The sequence below is a fragment of the Hemibagrus wyckioides genome, linkage group LG21, assembly GCF_019097595.1.
Source record: "Hemibagrus wyckioides isolate EC202008001 linkage group LG21, SWU_Hwy_1.0, whole genome shotgun sequence".
NCBI lineage: Eukaryota > Metazoa > Chordata > Actinopteri > Siluriformes > Bagridae > Hemibagrus > Hemibagrus wyckioides.
In genome coordinates, this window is record NC_080730.1 from 20601235 (window position 1) to 20618847 (window position 17613).

Consider the following 17613-nt stretch of genomic DNA (forward strand, 5'->3'; position numbering starts at 1 on the left):
ACTCGCCTGTTTGTTTTTATGTTTTGTTTAGTCACTCCACTTTCTGACGCATCATTAGGCACATGGTCTAAATCCTATGAGTCCATCGATAACAACCCTGCCCCTCTGTGGCTCTTTAGATTTAAAGATCATTGTGGAAAAGGACTTTATTTAAACAGAATGGACTTACAGGCGGAGATGGTAGACTTGAGGAGATTTGGATGCTAAATATAATCCATATTTAGGTTTATTTCCTTGCTGATTATTTACACATGCAGTTTTGCAGCTCCATGCTCAAATGGAGGCTATAAGCTTCCATTACTTGTTAACAACATTAGCTTTCACCAAACACGACTCAACACTGGCTGTCCGACTTCATCGAAGTAACGTCGCATATGATTATATTTTGTTCTGAAATGAATGCTTCAGTGGATCTTCAAGATCTGAGACATCATTACACACACACACACAAACAAACAAACACACACACACACACACACACACAAAATATAACAGATGTTCTCTGGTGTACCAATTTATCAGCAGTGACATCTTCATTTTTTTCTTTGATGTATGATGTAGTATTTAGAGACAAAGCTACATGTGTCATTCTCTCCATCGCTCTCCCTCTCTCCCTCCATCTCTCTCTCTCGCTGTCTCTCTCTCTCTCCTCCATCTCTCCCTATCCCCCCTCCCCCCTTTCTCTCCCTCCATATCTCTTTCTCTCTCTCTCTTTGTCTTTCCCTCCATCTCTCCCTCTCCCCCTTCTCTCTTTCCATCTCTCTCGCTCTCTCTCTCTCTCTCTCTCTCTCTCTCTCTCTCTCTCTCCCCACTCTGCCCCCCCCCTTCCTCTCTCTGTACAACAATCACGCAGCAGAAATTAGCAAGACAGATTGGGTTATTAATGGAATCTGCTGTTTAGTCTCCCGTTCCAATTACCCTCTTCTACAGCCAATAAATGATTTCTAATATTTCAATTACCATCCATCTCCAGAATGGAGGGATAATAAGAACGAGCGTATCCATCTTCACAATCACAATTAAAGGTGGACCAAAAAATTAAAAACATGGGGCATTAATGGAATGTCTTAAGAGACTAAATATATTTTATTGTCTTCTCAATTTAGTGCTAAGGAGATGCATTTTTCTTTTTTGATAAATTCATGATAAATCTGTTCTAATGCAGTAGAAACTGATGAGAGAGTCTGAGTGGAGCCTCGCCCAGGCCTGTGGGTCCTGTAGATCTCAGACTCACCAACAGGCGGCGCTCTCCATCTGCCCCGCTCTGATCAGAATCACTGCTGACCATGTGCTGGAGGAAATCTACTGCATTCTTTCATTTAAACATTAATACTGAGAAGTTTCCATCATTTTATTTCTTTTCTATATGATTGAATTATGTTCCAGGTCAGGAACCAGGATCTTACGGTGTTGCCATAGTGTTCCAGATCAATGAAACATTACAGGATGACCCAGTCCACTGCTTCACTGAACTGTATTTTATATCAGGAGAATAAAACTGGAAATTAGGTCTCTTTTTACTGAGTCAGATCATTTGACTCACCAAAATGAATCGACTCTTTCTTATCTCAAACAATTCACTGACATTTTCTGAAGCTTTACCCAGCGATTATTTGTGCTCGCCTAACTATGACTGAAATAGTTTAATGAAATCTTACTTGACCTTTTTACTGAACAAAATAAAATCACTTTATATAATCTATTTGTAATTGTTACATCACTCTTCACATCTTCACCCAGGAACAACTCAGACGTTAAAAAGAGTTTTCAATAAAGCAGTCTGAATAAATCACGCTGACAGTAACAGCATTGTACACTGCATTACAGCATTGTACACTCTCTTTACAGCATTGTAAAGAGAAAAATAATTGCATCATAATGAACACGTAAGTCGACTCTCAATGATCACCCTGAAAGAGTCGATTCAAAAAGTCGTTTCGTTAGGAGATAACACATCACTAATTTGACTCCCTGTAAATATCCAGTATACAGAACCATTATGAGGAAAAAAGCAGGGAAGGAAGTAGCAGAGATGGGTGTTGCCTCTGATCAATGTATGTAGCTTAGTACAGGTAGCTAATCTTATCTCTTCAAATCTAATCTAATCAAATATGATTAGACTGGTTAGAACTGATTAGAGTGTTATTTAATTAGTATTTATGAGTTATGTTTAGCTAATATTGCTTTTATCAAAACTAATAAATGCTAAGCAGGCCACGCCCACAAGAGACATGTTACCACGATGTTAAATAAAGTGATATTAAGAGTTTGACTGCTACCTGAGCTGAGATGTAGAACAGAACATGAACTCATTCAGTTCTTCTTTTTCTTCGATTCTTCGTACCCATTTTGCTCATGGAGTCGATTTAGTAAACATTCTTCTACTCAGTCCAAACCAACCATGAGAACATCAAACCCCCACGACGCTGCGTTCCTGCTGAGACCAACGTCCTCATTAGCGACGCCGAGCTGCGGGGACCGACATCGATTCCTCCAGGAAATTACTCCCGCACTTGGTATTGACAGAGTCAGGAGAGAGCGTCTCGTTCTTTACAGCTTTTTCATCATCTCAGTGTGTACAACATCGACACAACAAACACATGCTGTGCTTAACACGGCCTCCGAACCCAACAGGACGGAGAATCAAATCCCTCAGCACAGTGCATGTAAACACCAGCTTTCTCCATGTTCATGTTTAATTCATATGCGTCTAAAATGGAATATTTATTGGGAAAGAATGCGAGGTGTAATAGAGTTTAGATTTTATCTGTGATGCTCATTTTATCGGTCGTCAGCCATAAAACCCACATATAAACGTGAGACATGAAACTGAAATACCAGAGTCTGAGTCTGAGTGTTGATCTTTTGGTTCATCAACACTACTTGAAGTCAAACTAGCTTCCTAGATAATATTGCAAAGCTACTACAGCTACATCCACGTCAAATCCATGTCAACGGCATCGACAAGGAAGGAAGCTACTCAAGAAAAAACATTTCAGAACTTTGACCTTGCTGTGACCTTGACCATGTTTAAATAAACTCCAAAAAGACAAATTACTTCAACCATGAGTCCAAACAAATCTGTTAAACATACAACTTCTTGTTCCTGGGATATCTAACGAGAATCTTGGACAAACAGACAAGCCAAAAACAAAATTTAAATAAATACATGAAACCAAACGTGGCCTGCTGTTGATTTCTCCTGTAGACCATTGGGTCAGAACTCAAAACCAAGGCTGAGCTCTGTGTGAAGAGTCCAGTCTGGTGGTGGAATGATTTCTTTGAATACACTGAGCTTCTTAATGCCAATCAAACATCGTCTGAATGTTCTCACTGAACACATGCATCCCCTTATAACGTCTACTCGCATCATGACACGCTGCACTACAAAAAAAACACAGGCATGTTTCCAAGTCCATCTTCCTCCAACTAAACAAAATCACACACTTATGGACTACATTATGAATTGATAGTATAGTATTATATTTGCTAGATTAGTAAATGCTTCAACAGAGAAAAGTTATAAAGAGAGACACAGAGACAGTTTAAGTCACTGCGCATGAAATCGACTCGGAAACCTGACACACGGCTACAGAGTCTGACGGATTTAATCCTGCAGATGTGCAGGAGATCCACAAAGAGTGTGAACAATGCTGCTGCTTCTCACACGCACGCATACTCATGGATCTCTCACACACACACACACACACACACAGCCCTGAGGTGTGTTCTTCTTGTCATTAACAGAACAACACTTATCACTAGACTGGTAAAGCAGTGTAAGAAATATTCCATCAGATTTTTTTGTCACTGCTGCAGAAACCGAGAGTACTGAAATAACTTAACTGCCCTAATAAGGTGCTGAAGCTGAGTGCAGACTTGCAGCAATTGCGTGACGCAATCGTGTCAACATGGTGCAGAAATTGTTCCAGCACACACATCATAAAGTCTTGAGGCTGCTCTGAGAGCAAGAGCAGTCCTAATAAAGTGGCCGGTCAGTGTCTGTGTCCACTACAAGGCCATGTGAGGGACAGAAAGGCCTGTTGTTGTTGGGGTTTTTTAATCTTATCCTGTGCACTGTGTGACTCCTGAAGCCCAAAGCTCTCATGTGGAGTTTGTCAGAGGGACCTGATGAAACTTGCAGGCTGTGAAGAGGAAGAGAAGATTGCGCAGCTTCAGGCGACTCACTGAAAAGCTCTCTGAGCAGCAAGTCTCGTCCTGCCTGAGTGCACATTCCTCACATGAGGACAAGGAGACGAGGGGGACGAGAACATGGCGAAACACCGACGACCTGACAGGCTTACAGACCTTAATCTCAATCTGATCTTCACCGGGTCACTTCATCGTGAGGTTTAATTCAGACACATGGTACTGAAATGGAGGCTGTGAGCTTTACATTACTTATTATATACATCAACTTTATCAGCCTCATCAGGCTGGTACGCAAAATAAAGAGGAAACTGAAACGTCTTGGCTGATCAACGAAATTTGACAGAAACAGGAAGTGAGTCGTTTTGTCCAAACTTCCTTCAAGTCTGGAAATGTTTCTAGTTAATAAATGTAATCATTATAAAAACATGCCACTGATAAACTGAGAAATTTGATGCCAAAAAAAAAGTCCAATAGACATGTCTCCAAACCAAGCTGTCACCATGGCAACCAAGAATGTATTACTGAAAATGTATTTATTGTTCTTTACTATTAAAAACCATATTACAGCAGATGTATAAATATATACAACGTTCTCCGATGTCAGAGATTTAAATGAAAAAATGTAATCCTGCAACACTCTACAAACATCTGCTTTAATACATTAACAATATGATCATGACTCATGATGTTAACAGAATTTCCAAGATCAACAAAGATGACGTAAATGTTCCTGCAACTACAAAAATTGTAGATGTTTTTTCTCTAATGAACAAGCAAACTTTAAGAACACTTTTTATCCTGTGTGTTCTTCGTCACGTTCTGAGAATGAAGCCCCCAAACGCTCCGTCACTGAGAACAATCCCCAGGTAAACCCCCGGATATCACACTCTCACTGTCAGGGTCTCATTCTACAGGCTGTGTGCGTTGTAGTGTTTGAGCCGTTTCTAAAAAACATCTGACGTTTTAAGAGGAAACAGAAAACAGATGCTGAAAAAAAAAGAAAATAGAAAAGATAAGCAACAGAAACAACAAACACAAAACATTTGCAATGCACACAGCAGCATTACTCAACTGATTATGGTGTTGTGTGTGTGTGTGTGTGTGTGTGTTGCATGCTTAGACACGTCGTCTCTCTCCCACACCTAAGAAGAGCCTGAAAGATCAGTGGAGGCTTTAGTGAGAATGAAGTGAAAACAGGTTTAATAATCCTGTAAACTTTACACTGATGTTGTGTCACACGTGTTTTGTTCTCATCTCATTTTCACTTTTAGCTCAACTCTAACTCCATACAATGTCTCCACGATCGTCTTATTTCACACACTAATATCTGATTCTTCACTAGAAACATTTCATGATAAAAGTAACAAATTATTCAGAACCAGCAAAAGCTGAGAAAACTAACATGCTGAAAGAAAGATAACTAAAGACCAAAAACTAACCCTAGCACAAGAGAAACTGGTGGGTAACTCTAGCTAGAAAAACTGGTGGGTAACTCTAGCTAGAAAAACTGGTGGGTAACTCTAGCTAGAAAAACTGGTGGGTAACTCTAGCTAGAAAAACTGGTGGGTAACTCTAGCTAGAAAAACTGGCGGGTAGCTCTAGCTAGCAAAAGAAAAGGCTAACAGCAAAAGGCTAGCGAGTGAAAGCAAACTGCTGAATAAGTGGAAGTTATCGTAGCAAAGCAGCACCAATGGGTGACGCTAACAGAGCAACTAAGCAAATGATATCCCAGTGATAAATTAGCTTAGTGAATGAACACACAGGATAATTTAGCAAACATCCAGATTCTCACCCTGTCACCTGTGGTGTTTAGGTTAAAGGTAAAATGGAACGGAAACATGATATATTTTTGGGCGGAAAGTGTGTGAAACCCAGTATCATTCTCAACTGAATCAGCATCAGAAGACTAAAACACGGAGTCCAATCTAAACTTTATCCAGCTGTCAGTGATGGAGAAGAGTTAAAGGAGACAGAGTCAATAAGTCAGTACTTTTAGTGCAGCTGCTCGCTAGTGGATATCATCATATTTTTGGGGAATGAGATGATGTGATACGATTGGTTATGTAGGTTAAAATCTTCACATCAGTGCACAGCAACAGTGACGTAGCCAAAACAATGAAGGAAAAGGTCTGAGCAGTTTAGTGAAAGATAAACAACAAGAGAAGATTTTAAATGTTTTGTAATTAACAGAGATGAATCATGAAGAATCTAAACAAGCACAACACAAGCTGTGATGTGTGTGTGTTTCAAACTCTGGCCTTTCACCTCTGCACTCGTCGCTCTCTCTCTCTCTCTCTCAGTGTGTTTTTCTTTTTGTCAGCGTAAGCGTTTTTGTGTTTCTGAAAGGCAGAAGATCCACTATTATTCAGCTGCTCATGTCTCAGAGAAACGAGTTCATCAACTGTTCCTCGCTCTTTATCCGAGTTCTGAAAGCCAGTTTCCTTTGCAGGCTGAGGCGACTGTGTAATGTAATGGATCTCATGTATGTTCCGTGTTAAAGTTGTATGTGAGACAGAACACAGTGTGTAATCGGGGAGGAAAATGAGAGACTCCGTGTTACTAAGTGCTGCTTTAAACACGTCTGAGTCACAGTTTTACTGCAGCGTCCAGGACGTGTCACGGCACAGACGATGTCATGTTGTGGAATTCTACAGAAGGAAACTCAGATCTCACACACTGAGTGTATGTGTGTGTGTGTGTGTGTGTGAGAGAGAGAGAATAGAGTTCAGAATTTATTAATTTTGGAAGAAAACTTTTCAGCAGCTCAGATTAAAGTAAGGATAATGTGAACTAATGATATATAAAAACCGTTATCGTGTTTTCTCTGTGATTGATCAGATTATATACCGTTCACTGATAATTGCACAGCATCCTGATTTTCCGGAAGTGCGCTGGGAATTTTTTTAAAACCGTTACTTTCATATACAAGTACAAGCTTTTAAATATACGTATGTTACATTTCCTGTGTTACTGCGGTTCAATTTTATACATACAGTTATCTGGACAATTGCACCGCATGAAAATGTTATAAACTGCTAAAGTCTGGCCATGAAATAAAAATAAAAACATGCAACTGTGTTGAACAAATTCTATATATAACAGGAAGAAGTGTGCAGAGAAAATATAGAGAATATGTATGTATATATATATATATATATATATATATATATATATATATATATATATATATACTTACACTGTGTATGTGTGTGTGTCTGTGTGTGTGTTACTGGTACATATAAGCTCTTTTGGAAAACTTACTTCCGGTCCGGAATTCTTGATTTTGTCTGGATGCTCTTCCTGTCACACACTCTACGAGCCTCAGTTCATCCTGTGGGCGGAGCTTGGGTAGGAATCATTCAAATGTCAAAACTATTTAGCTGTTAAAAAACAATCAGTGTACTTTTACTGCATCTACAAAAATGATCTAAGCACACTGCAATACACACACAGTGAATATAAAAGCTCTTCATCATCAGCACATAAAGGAAATGGACGTCCATCCAAAACTGACAAAAGGACAAAACAAAAACTTACCTGGGAGGCTGCCGAGGGACCTACAGCAACATTAAAGGAACTGTAGGAAGATCTGACATGTACTGATTACTCTCTGGGTGTGACAACAATCTCTCGTGTTCTTCACAATGAAATACAGCAACTAGAGTTACACCTCAGGGAAAAAAAATCAGAGATCAATAAAATCACCCCAATCCACCTGACTGATGAGAACAAGGTAGAACCTCTTGGGTGTAATTCTACAAGATATGTTTAGTGCAAAAACAAATCAGTTTATCACCCAAAAATCACCACACCCATGGTGGCAGCTTCACACTACGGAGCTGCTTCTCTTTAGCTGGGGCTGAGGTTTGAGTCAAGATAGAGGGACTCATGGACTTCTCCAAATAACAATCTACTACAGCACAAAACCTGCAGGTCTCCATTAGACAGCTGAAGATGAAGAAAGAACTTCACCTCCATGACCCAAAGCGCAAATCCAAGTCAACAATGGAACAACATCAAGAAGAAGAAGATGAATGTTGTGGAACAGTCTGGTCAGAGCTCTGATCTAAATCCTGTCAAAAACCTGTGGAATGACCTGAAGAGGGCTGAGTTTAGGAGATCTCATCACTATCTGAGAGATCTGGGGCATTTTTCTAAGGAAGAGTGAAATATAAATGAATGATGAAGATAGACGTTCTGTAGATGTGGACTCTTACCAAAAAGCTGAAATACAAGTAAAATGTGATGTAAGAGTGTTAGATAAGGGGCGTGTATAGTTGCTATAAGTTTTTTTTAATTTTCTTTCCATCTAAAACTTTTATATTTGTTTTTCACTTTAATGTTGAGATAAATAATCTTAGTTTCATTTATTTATCACATCAGAGAAATGCCAGCAGTTTTGGGTGTAAACTGCCCCATGGCTATATAAAAAACAAAAACAAAAAAAATGTAGTGAGCTCAATAAGGCAGAGCAGCACTGTATTGTAAATAAAGTATAAAAAGTTTTATATATAATGTGTAGTATTGAGCCAATACGCTTCAAATCTGCCTCAGGCCCGGGTGGTTTCTACATGCTAATGAGCAAAAAATCAGTACTGGAGTTTTGACTTAAAAAGGAAAAGAGAAGCAGCAACATGCCATGTGTCAATGGGACGGCGGCTCCTGAGGCTCGGGGCGGGACCCGAGATAACTCACTCAGTGATTCACTCAGAGACAGAAAAGAGGCTTGGTTTAAAAGTCATCAGGGTTTTAGGAATTGTGCAATGTGAAAGGAAACTCATCCAATGAGAGCCTTAAAAGTAAACAAACAATACGTTTAAGAAGTGAACCAGGAAGCGGTGCAGGAAAGAGGAATGTAATATCGCTCTGATTTACACCACAGCAGCATTTTCAACTTCCTGATCAAGACACTAATCAGGAAACATGAGGAAATAAACTTGTTATATAAGTTTTTTCCAAGATCCATGAGTCGGTTGTTGAAGCTCTTAAAGCAGCAGTGAAAAATAAATTTCGTCAAGCTTCATCAGCAGAACATTAGAAATCTGAGCTAACAGTAACATGAACCAGGAATGAAACTGACCCTGAACTGGAGCCCTGAGGTTCCTCAAACGCTGATAGTAGCAACGTGGAAAAAAGTCCTATTTAGGTTGTGTTAGTTTACTCGACTTATTCCAGAGTATCTCTTGGATTTTTTGGTCATTTTTACATGTTGCGTGTGCACACGTCTGAAAAGATTACATGTGACACATGTGACTGTGCTTTGAAAAAAAAATAAAATGATGTATATCCTGTGAGAAGTGACATGTTTCGCTATGTCCTGTTTGAGGAAATTGCTTTTTCATGTTGTGGTTATGTGACCTACTAATGATCAAGCAGAGCCAGTCCCTCTACAAACAATCAACAAAACAAATATATTAGGATGAGGTGTGTGTTGTATTTGTACATGGTGAAGACATGCCTACTTCTGTGATGTGACACACAGATTTCTTTTCATGGCAATCAATCAGAAATATTATACACGTCCTCCGAGCACGGTACTGAACACACACGTGTTTGGGGTACTAATTCTGTCTGAATGGTACACCAGTGGTGCTGTAAAATCAACACACACACACACACACACACACACACAGAGGGGTAAACAGAGTTTGGGTCTACAGAGTGCACGCTACATGCCTTCCCCCCACCCCCCACCCCCAAATTAGGCAACACCTGATTCACCTCTGCAGCTCTACATCTGAGAAAGTGAGCGCATTCCTGAAGCGGCGAGTTCAGACAAGCTCACAGCCACCAGTCAGAGAAGAAAAGAGAAAGAGAAGGGTGGAGAGCAGGTAAAAAGCCACTCAAGAGGCTAAACTTCCTCATAAAATTTTTCCACAACATGCATAAATCTTAAAAAACTCTATTTGTGTGACTCTCAAAACCAACCCTGTCTCAACAACACTGAGCTAAAAATCTGAGATAAAAACTCTTCTGGGGTTTATTATTAAAAACCAAATGAAGAAGAGATAGTGAAATGCAGAAACACCGAAAAAAACGGGAGCTTTACTCATTGGTTAATTTAAAAAAAAACTACCACACAGTTTAGCAAGGAGAACTTTGGTTTGCTCCTTATTTGTTTTATTAGATCAGATTTTCAGACGGTGATAAACTGCTCTCTTCATCTACAGAAGACGAGTCGATTCACAAACACAACAAAGTTCACGTTTAAACACAGACGTTATCTCCAACACAGAGCTAGCGGCTATACAGTGCTGTGAGAAGGTTTGTGCCCCCTTCCTGTTTTTTTTTTTTTATTTTATTTTTTGCATATTTGTCACACTTAAAAGATTCAGATCATCAAAATTTTAATATTACACAAAGATAATTTATTTATTAAGAGATTTATTAAGGGAAAAAATCTGTCCAAACCTGCATGGCCCTATGTGAAAAAGTAAATGCCCCCTAAACCTAATACCCCAATTTCAGTCAAGCGTTTGCGATAACTGGCAATGAGTCTTTCACATCGCTGTGGAGGAATTTTGGCCCACTCTTCTTTGCAGAATTGTTTTAATTCAGCCACACTGGAGGGTTTTTGAGCATGAACAGACTGTTTAAGGTCACACCACAGCATCTCAATCAGATTCAAGTCCGGACTTTGACTCGGCCACTCCAAAACCTTTATTTTGTTTTTCTTCAGCCATTCAGAGGTGGACTCACTGGTGTGTCCAGGATCATTGTCCATTGTTAACAGGTCTGGCAGTAATCAGGCCTGGGTGTGTCTAGTGAAATTTAACTCAGCTTTCTAAAATAATGTGGTTAATCACAGTTCTTTCATGATTTAACAGGAGGGGGCAATTAATTTTTCACATAGGGTCATGCAGGTTTGGACAGCTTTTTTCCCCTTAATAAATGAAATTATCATTTAAAAACTGCATTTTGTATTTACTGCATTATCTTTGTGTAATATTAAAATTTGTTTGATGATCTGAATCTTTTAAGTGTGACAATATGCAAAAAAAAAAAAAAAAAAAGAGTTTCTCTGGTGCTTATAGCAGGCATTAACTGCTAATTAGCTTATTAACTAGCAGCCTGTACAGACAATTTAGCAATTGCGTGCTTTTTAAATTTCAACTTGAATATTTCTGTGAGAGACAAAAGCCGTAGAGACACAGAACGCTTCACTTTTAAAGAGAGTTCCAGAAAGAACCTTGAACTGAAGAACCTTTGTTTTGTTTTTGCTGTTTTTCTTCATGCAATTTTATGCAATCTGTTTTGAAAGTGATAACTGCCCAAAGTTTATTGCTTTATTTCTCTGAAAAAAAAAAAACCCAAACAACAACAACAACAAAAAAATAAATCATTGCATACGTGACCTGAAATTTTACTTTGGTATAAATTCCAGAGAACAGATTTGGAACAGGGCCGTTAAAAAAACAAAACAAAAAAAAACACCCCTCCCTCTCGCACACGCGCACACACACACACACACACACACACACACACACACACACACACACACACCACCCACCTAAAGAGGGTGTGGAGCCTGCGTAATGTTCAAAAAGGGAGGAGAAGTGGGCGGGGTTTATGACGAATGCTGCAAGGCGATTGGTGGACAGAGTCAGCTAAATGGTGTGTACCTGAGACAGGTAAAGAGATACCGCACACTTCAGGTCAGCTGCACACACCTCTGGATTTCTGGTACTGTTTTTTTTTTTAAACTGCTTTCTTTCTCATTCTTTACTAACAGATTGCAGACTTCCTCTCATCTCCTCTTCCCCTTTTTTTTGCTTTTCTGGATTGTGTAATTTCTCACAGATGAATCGTTGCCCTGCAAGCTTTCTGATCAAACCAGTGCTTTTTGGTTTGTTTGTCATTTTCGCTGTTGTTTATTGTTTGTTTAAAACTCTTATTGTGTTTGCAGGAGTGAAGACAACGGATCAGGTGGAGGAAGCTGAGGAATAAAAGTCTGTGAAAGAGGAGGAAACTTACAGAGTTTCACAAACGCCCTTTAAGTGGGTGAGTGCATGTGTGTGCTTGTGTGTGTGTGTGTGTGTGTGTGTGTGTAATGTTAAGGTCTCCTCAGTGTAAAGCAGCTGCCTCGGCACGTTTGTCAGCTACATGAGCATTCAAGCTGAATTCAGCCTGTAGCTACACGACCGGAGCGTGACATGTCTCGTCTTGCCTCGCGCCACATTCACACTCTCACTCACACACACACACACACACACACACACACTCACACTCACACACACAGGCCATGCACTTCTCCACTACATTCCATTGTAAATGTTTGCATAAACGTGAAGGAATGATAAAAATATATCTATAGAATAAATGCTACTTCTCTTTTTTTATTCTGTATTTTATCCCTTTTTTTCCCCCCAGAAGGCTGTATATATCCCTGACTCGCTGTGCCTCCACTCATCCATGCTTCCTATCCTTCATTCCACCGGAGTCTGTGTGTCTGAGCAATCAGATTTCAGTGGTGTGAAGAATACGAGACATGGGCCTGCCCTCATTGCCATCTTCTTCTTCATCTTCATCATCATCGTCGTCGCTCGTTTGTTAATTTAATTTGTTTGCACTGTGGTTCAAATATAACATTCTGTAATATAATATAATAATTAATTACATATTAAAGAGCAAGACAGTTTTTTATTGATCCCTGACTGTCAGTAAAATGGAGAGTCTGAAGGGAGCCAAAAAGCAGCCAAAAATTTAAGCATGGAAAAAATTTTTCAAGATTATATTCCACTTATTATATATATATATATATATATATATATATATATATATATATATATATATATATATATATATGTGTGTGGGGGGGGGGGGATAGATAGATTTTACACATCTGACTCAAATGAAATAAAAAAAACACTTGTTTCCATGACCATATCCAAAGCAGATGATAAAAGATAATACTACCTGCACCCTGGTGTTGACTTGGGTATGTGGTTCGGGACGAGGATGCAGTGGACCTGCATGAGTCCCTAAATAAAAAAAAAAACGAATCAGTTTCTGGACACAACCAAGTGGTGATGTTGAGAGCACTCGAACAGAACAGTGAAGAAAAACACTACGACCTGTATAACATTAACCAGTCATAATACACCCACTATCATCATCCACAGCATTACCACTGAAGCAGGAAGTGACACGGGCGTGTAATCAACATAAATCTGGTTCATTACATTAGCGTTACTGCAGAATAATGAAAGTTCCTGGAATAATGTAACTCTGTTTAGTCGGATAGTGAGACTGCGGTCAGGAGTGCTGAATCTCCACAAAGTACGATCACTACGCCATCAGAATAAGAAGAGAATGAAGTGATGTGCTCATGAATAATCTGATCTAACTAAAGAAAATAAACAATCCTGGGATTTAACGAGCCACATTACACTCAGTCTGATGTCCAGGGTACTGGACTAGAAGAATAAATTCAGTGACCAAATAAAACACCTCATTGTGTTCATGTATCAGTGTTAATCTGAAACATTACCCTATAAAAACACACAAACTGATTGGACACCACAAAGTACTCATTTATCATTCAGTGTTTTTTTATTTTAAGTATTTACTCCCCTTAAATTAATTTGTATTTTATACATGCCATTTTTTTTAATCTTAAAACATGCTTAAGGCTATACCAAACCCCCTCTGTGTTAGTTCCCGCCTCCCAGAATCCACTGTGACTCTGATGACTTTGAGATGAATAAATGATGAAGGAGAATTTCATCATTTTGTCATCATGTGAGTTTATTGCTCTATTTTGCCCCCTGGTGGACAAACTGTCAAAAAAGGGAGACAAAAGGGGAAATTTAAAATTTTAATTTCAAACACAGATTCTAGATGCAGTTGGTGGACTGGATTTAGAATATTGGGCTGGTTCTGGGCTTTAAATTCGACACTTCAGGTGTAGAACAGGAAGGTATCTCTACCTGGCAGAGGTGAGGTGCAGTAACAAATCAAAGAGTCAATAATACAGAGAGAGAGAAAGAGTGAGAGAGAGAGAGAGAGAGAGAGAGAGAGATGTAGTGCAATATATTATAACAACTTTTTATAGAAATAACACTCACTATTATCTACACCAAATCACCATATATAGCCAATAAACATATCACACCTTAAATCAGCCCTGCATCTGAGGATCTGCAGCCTTCATTCTGTTATGATGTCAGATGTCTGTATTCTCCTCATTAATCAGCAGCAAGGGAAAGACGTTTTCCTCCCAGAGGGCTTCTGGCCTTTTCACCAGAAGCAATTAACCATGATCACGATGTAGCTGTGGAACATTTCCCTCTCTCTCACACACACACACACACACACACACACACAGCACAAGACACAAGGTGTTAATCACTGTTAAAGAAGCCACAGGAGGAGATTCTCAGAACAAGGGAGCAGTTTACACATCGTCTCATTTCACGCTTAATAAATGTTTTATTAATGATATCTGACGTTTTGGTGGGTTTTTGGGCGTCCACAGGAAAATATTAAAGACAAATTATGTGTGAAAGATGAAAAAAAAATGACCCCAAACATTCAACTAAATCACATCTGAAAAACTACAGTTTTACTCTGCAGCACAAATCCACACGCTTCGTCTCGCATGAACATTTCCCCACATCACTCAGACACATGGTTAAATCTTTAACACACTGACTGATACGCATTCTCGGGATTTTTTTGACTGTAAATACACAGCTAAGGACTGTAGTTTAGATTTAAGTGCAGTACACATTACACAAGAAAACATTTCAAGTCATAATTTAAATGTGTTTATTAAACATCTGCTGCTTTTGTGTCCTTGATGTTCCTGCTATTTTTATCAAATCAGTAAAAACAAAAGAAGGGATTGTATAAAATAAATTATTTAAAATTGATGCACTGCATGTACTTTGCATAAATGCATATTAATGAGGATTACTGAGCCTGTAAAGTCCACAAAAATTAAAATCTTCTTCAAACATCTTCCAGTCACGTAAAAGTACACATGTATTTTTTCTTATCTTTTTAAGGTTTTAAAATATCATGTTTCTTTACTTTATATCACAGTTCACACACACACACACACACACACACTCCTTCAAATGATTAAATAGTTCAGCACTGCAGTAGTTGAGTGTTGTTGAAGGTGCAGTCAGACTTTAATACTGACAGTTTGATCTGTGACGGTCAGCCTGCAATCTTCTCCTCACTGCCACACCTCAGATGTCTGTTCACTTTCTTATTGGACACGATGATGACGACGGGGCTCATGGCAGCATACAGGGAAGAGAAGAAGATCCGCAGGTCTGAGATGAGCGCAGACGACATGGTCTGTTTTACCATGATGGTGTAAACCCAAAGCCCGTTGTCCACTCCATACAACACAACATACAGCGTCACCAGCGTGACCACAGTAATGGCTGCCCTGCGTTCTGAAGAACCTCCTCCACCTGGTCCTGCTCCACCACCACCGCCACGGATAGCTCTGACCTGCCGGCTGTGTCTGTAGAGGAAGATGAGGATGATTAGGCTGGCTGTGGTCATGAGTGTCATGGGCACCACGTCTCTGACCGTCTGCACAGCTCCATTGGCATCCTTCACGCTCACTGATGGGAAATTGACAAAACAGAACTGCACGTTGATGCTGTTCTGGAGGAGCTTAGAAGTGTTCTTGGCACCAATGGCAAAGACGATAGATGGTGAGCTAACGGAGATGTTGATGATCCACACTACCAAGAAGATGAGCCAAAGGAACTGGGAGAAAAGGTCCCGAGCTGTTGCCCAGAGTGAACCCGGGGGCGCGATGCTCAGACTCTGATAGGCGCTTAGCACGAAGGTGAGCCAGATGGAAAGCGAACGCGCCGTCCTGTACACAAAAATCACGCCCTTACAACCGGTGTCATCAAAAACGTTGACAATTTCAAAGGTAGCGAAAACTTCGAGCACACAGCGAACAGCCACCACCAGCAGGTTGGCCACGGCCAGGTGCAGCACAATACCATCGGCTGTGAGGAGACGCCGCTCATGGTGAAGCACCATCAGAAAGGCATAGATCACGGCAATGTTCCCCGGGATTCCTGCCACAGCCAGAGAGAGATACAAGAGGCCGCGCGTTAGGAGCTCAGAGTCCATCGCTAATCGCAGAGATATTGATGATCACAAAACAATGATCATTGAAACCTGTGTGAAGTTCTTCCCGCTTCTGCTGCTTATGATAAAGACACTTCTCAACACATCTTCCTGTGTCTTGTCTAGACACTGAGCACCCCCTGTCACTTATAAGCATTTTCTGAGAGAACCACAGGGAGCCTGAGGCACTGCACGGTCCAGCGCTCGCCCACTGAGGCCTCACTTTCACCTGCTTCTCTAAACACGCTGATCAACAGCTGCCATGCAACAGGCAGCAATCTGTGTGTTTGTGAGAGAGAGAGAGAGAGAGAGAGAGAGAGAGAGAGAGAGAGAGAAAGAGAGAGATCAAATCAAGAGGTTTTTATCGTCATTTTCACCATATACAGCTGACGCAGTACATAGTGATTTGAGACAACATTCCTACAGGAGCCTGGGGCTACATAAAGACAACACAGAACTAAGGTATAAAAAGAAAAAAGAAAACTTACCTACTTACATGGTGGACAAGTGCATCTGTACAAACAGTGTAGTACAAAATTGAATTCAGTTCAATTTATTTATATCAAGTTTTTAACAATGGATGTTGTCTCGAAGCAGCTTTACAGGAATATAGAAACAAGGAATAAAAAGTTTAAAATAAATTAATATTTATCCCTAATGAGCAAGCCTGAGGCAACAGTGTCAAGGAAAAACTCTGTGAGATGATATGAGAAAGAAACCTTGAGAGGAACCAGGCTCAAAAGGGAACCTCATCCTCATTTCAGTGACACTGGACAGTAAATAATGTAAATGTAAATTATGTCTTTTCTACAACGGAGTATAGTCAAGTGGAATTGTGAACCCAAGAGTTCCTGAGCAACTAATAGGTCAGAGAAATTTCATTCATTATAGTGCAATTTTGAGTTCATTATAGACTTTAAATTCCTTCCTGCCGAAGTCTTCATATGTTCACTGATGAAGACCCCAGCACAAAGCTGACTGCCACAACAGCACGATAGTCTCCAAGTGGTTTTATCCACAGCAGTCCCATGGGTCATGGGCTGTCCACACAGATCTATCTCCAGCAGCAGTGTTCACAAGACTCAGGCATCAGGATGGATCAGGTAGGTCCAGAAAGAAGAAGCAGTCACACTAGGAACTCAGAACACTGGGAGCTCGGGAGCGGCATGTATAGCTCGACAGAGAGAGAGAGAGAGAAATATCATGGTAAAAGACAATGTATATTATGGCAGGACTAGCTATGACATCATAACTAAAAGGGAGAGCCAGAAGGGGACAGACATAAGAGCTTCCTGGGACATAAAGCATCCAACCACTCCAAAGTCAGCAAACCTGAGTGACTTGCAAGTGTGG

The 17613-nt window shown here is 40.0% G+C and overlaps 2 protein-coding genes and 1 long non-coding RNA gene across 9 annotated transcripts in view; 1 reads left to right on the forward strand and 2 right to left on the reverse strand.

Annotated features, from left to right (window-relative positions):
• LOC131342573 (plexin-A2-like) overlaps positions 1-9816 on the reverse strand; it is an 84362-nt gene extending 74546 nt beyond the window's left edge. For 2 of the 7 annotated variants that reach the window (XM_058373638.1, XM_058373633.1), the window contains exons 1-2: positions 7414-9816; positions 6418-6491 (exon numbers count right to left, since the gene is read on the reverse strand). The gene's annotated coding sequence lies outside the window, so the exon portion shown is untranslated. The remainder of the gene's footprint in view (positions 1-6417; positions 6492-7413) is intronic. The other 5 variants (XM_058373635.1, XM_058373634.1, XM_058373637.1 and 2 more) reach the window with 5 other exon arrangements.
• Positions 9817-11795: 1979 nt separating this feature from the next.
• LOC131342584 (uncharacterized) lies at positions 11796-12790 on the forward strand. Its single transcript, XR_009203053.1, has 2 exons — positions 11796-11835; positions 12059-12790. It is a non-coding gene; the product is annotated as an uncharacterized LOC131342584 (long non-coding RNA).
• A 1238-nt stretch (positions 12791-14028) lies between these two features.
• Positions 14029-16509, reverse strand: LOC131342581 (olfactory receptor class A-like protein 1). Its single transcript, XM_058373653.1, has one exon. It carries the CDS (start codon positions 16261-16263, stop codon positions 15319-15321), a length of 945 nt encoding a protein of 314 aa, XP_058229636.1. The 5' UTR covers positions 16264-16509; the 3' UTR covers positions 14029-15318.
• Between the last annotated feature and the right edge of the window lie 1104 nt (positions 16510-17613).

Bases quoted from the DNA above. Each gene is read 5' to 3' on its own strand.
- LOC131342581 (XM_058373653.1), bottom strand. From the start codon at position 16,263: ATGGACTCTGAGCTCCTAACGCGCGGCCTCTTGTATCTCTCTCTGGCT.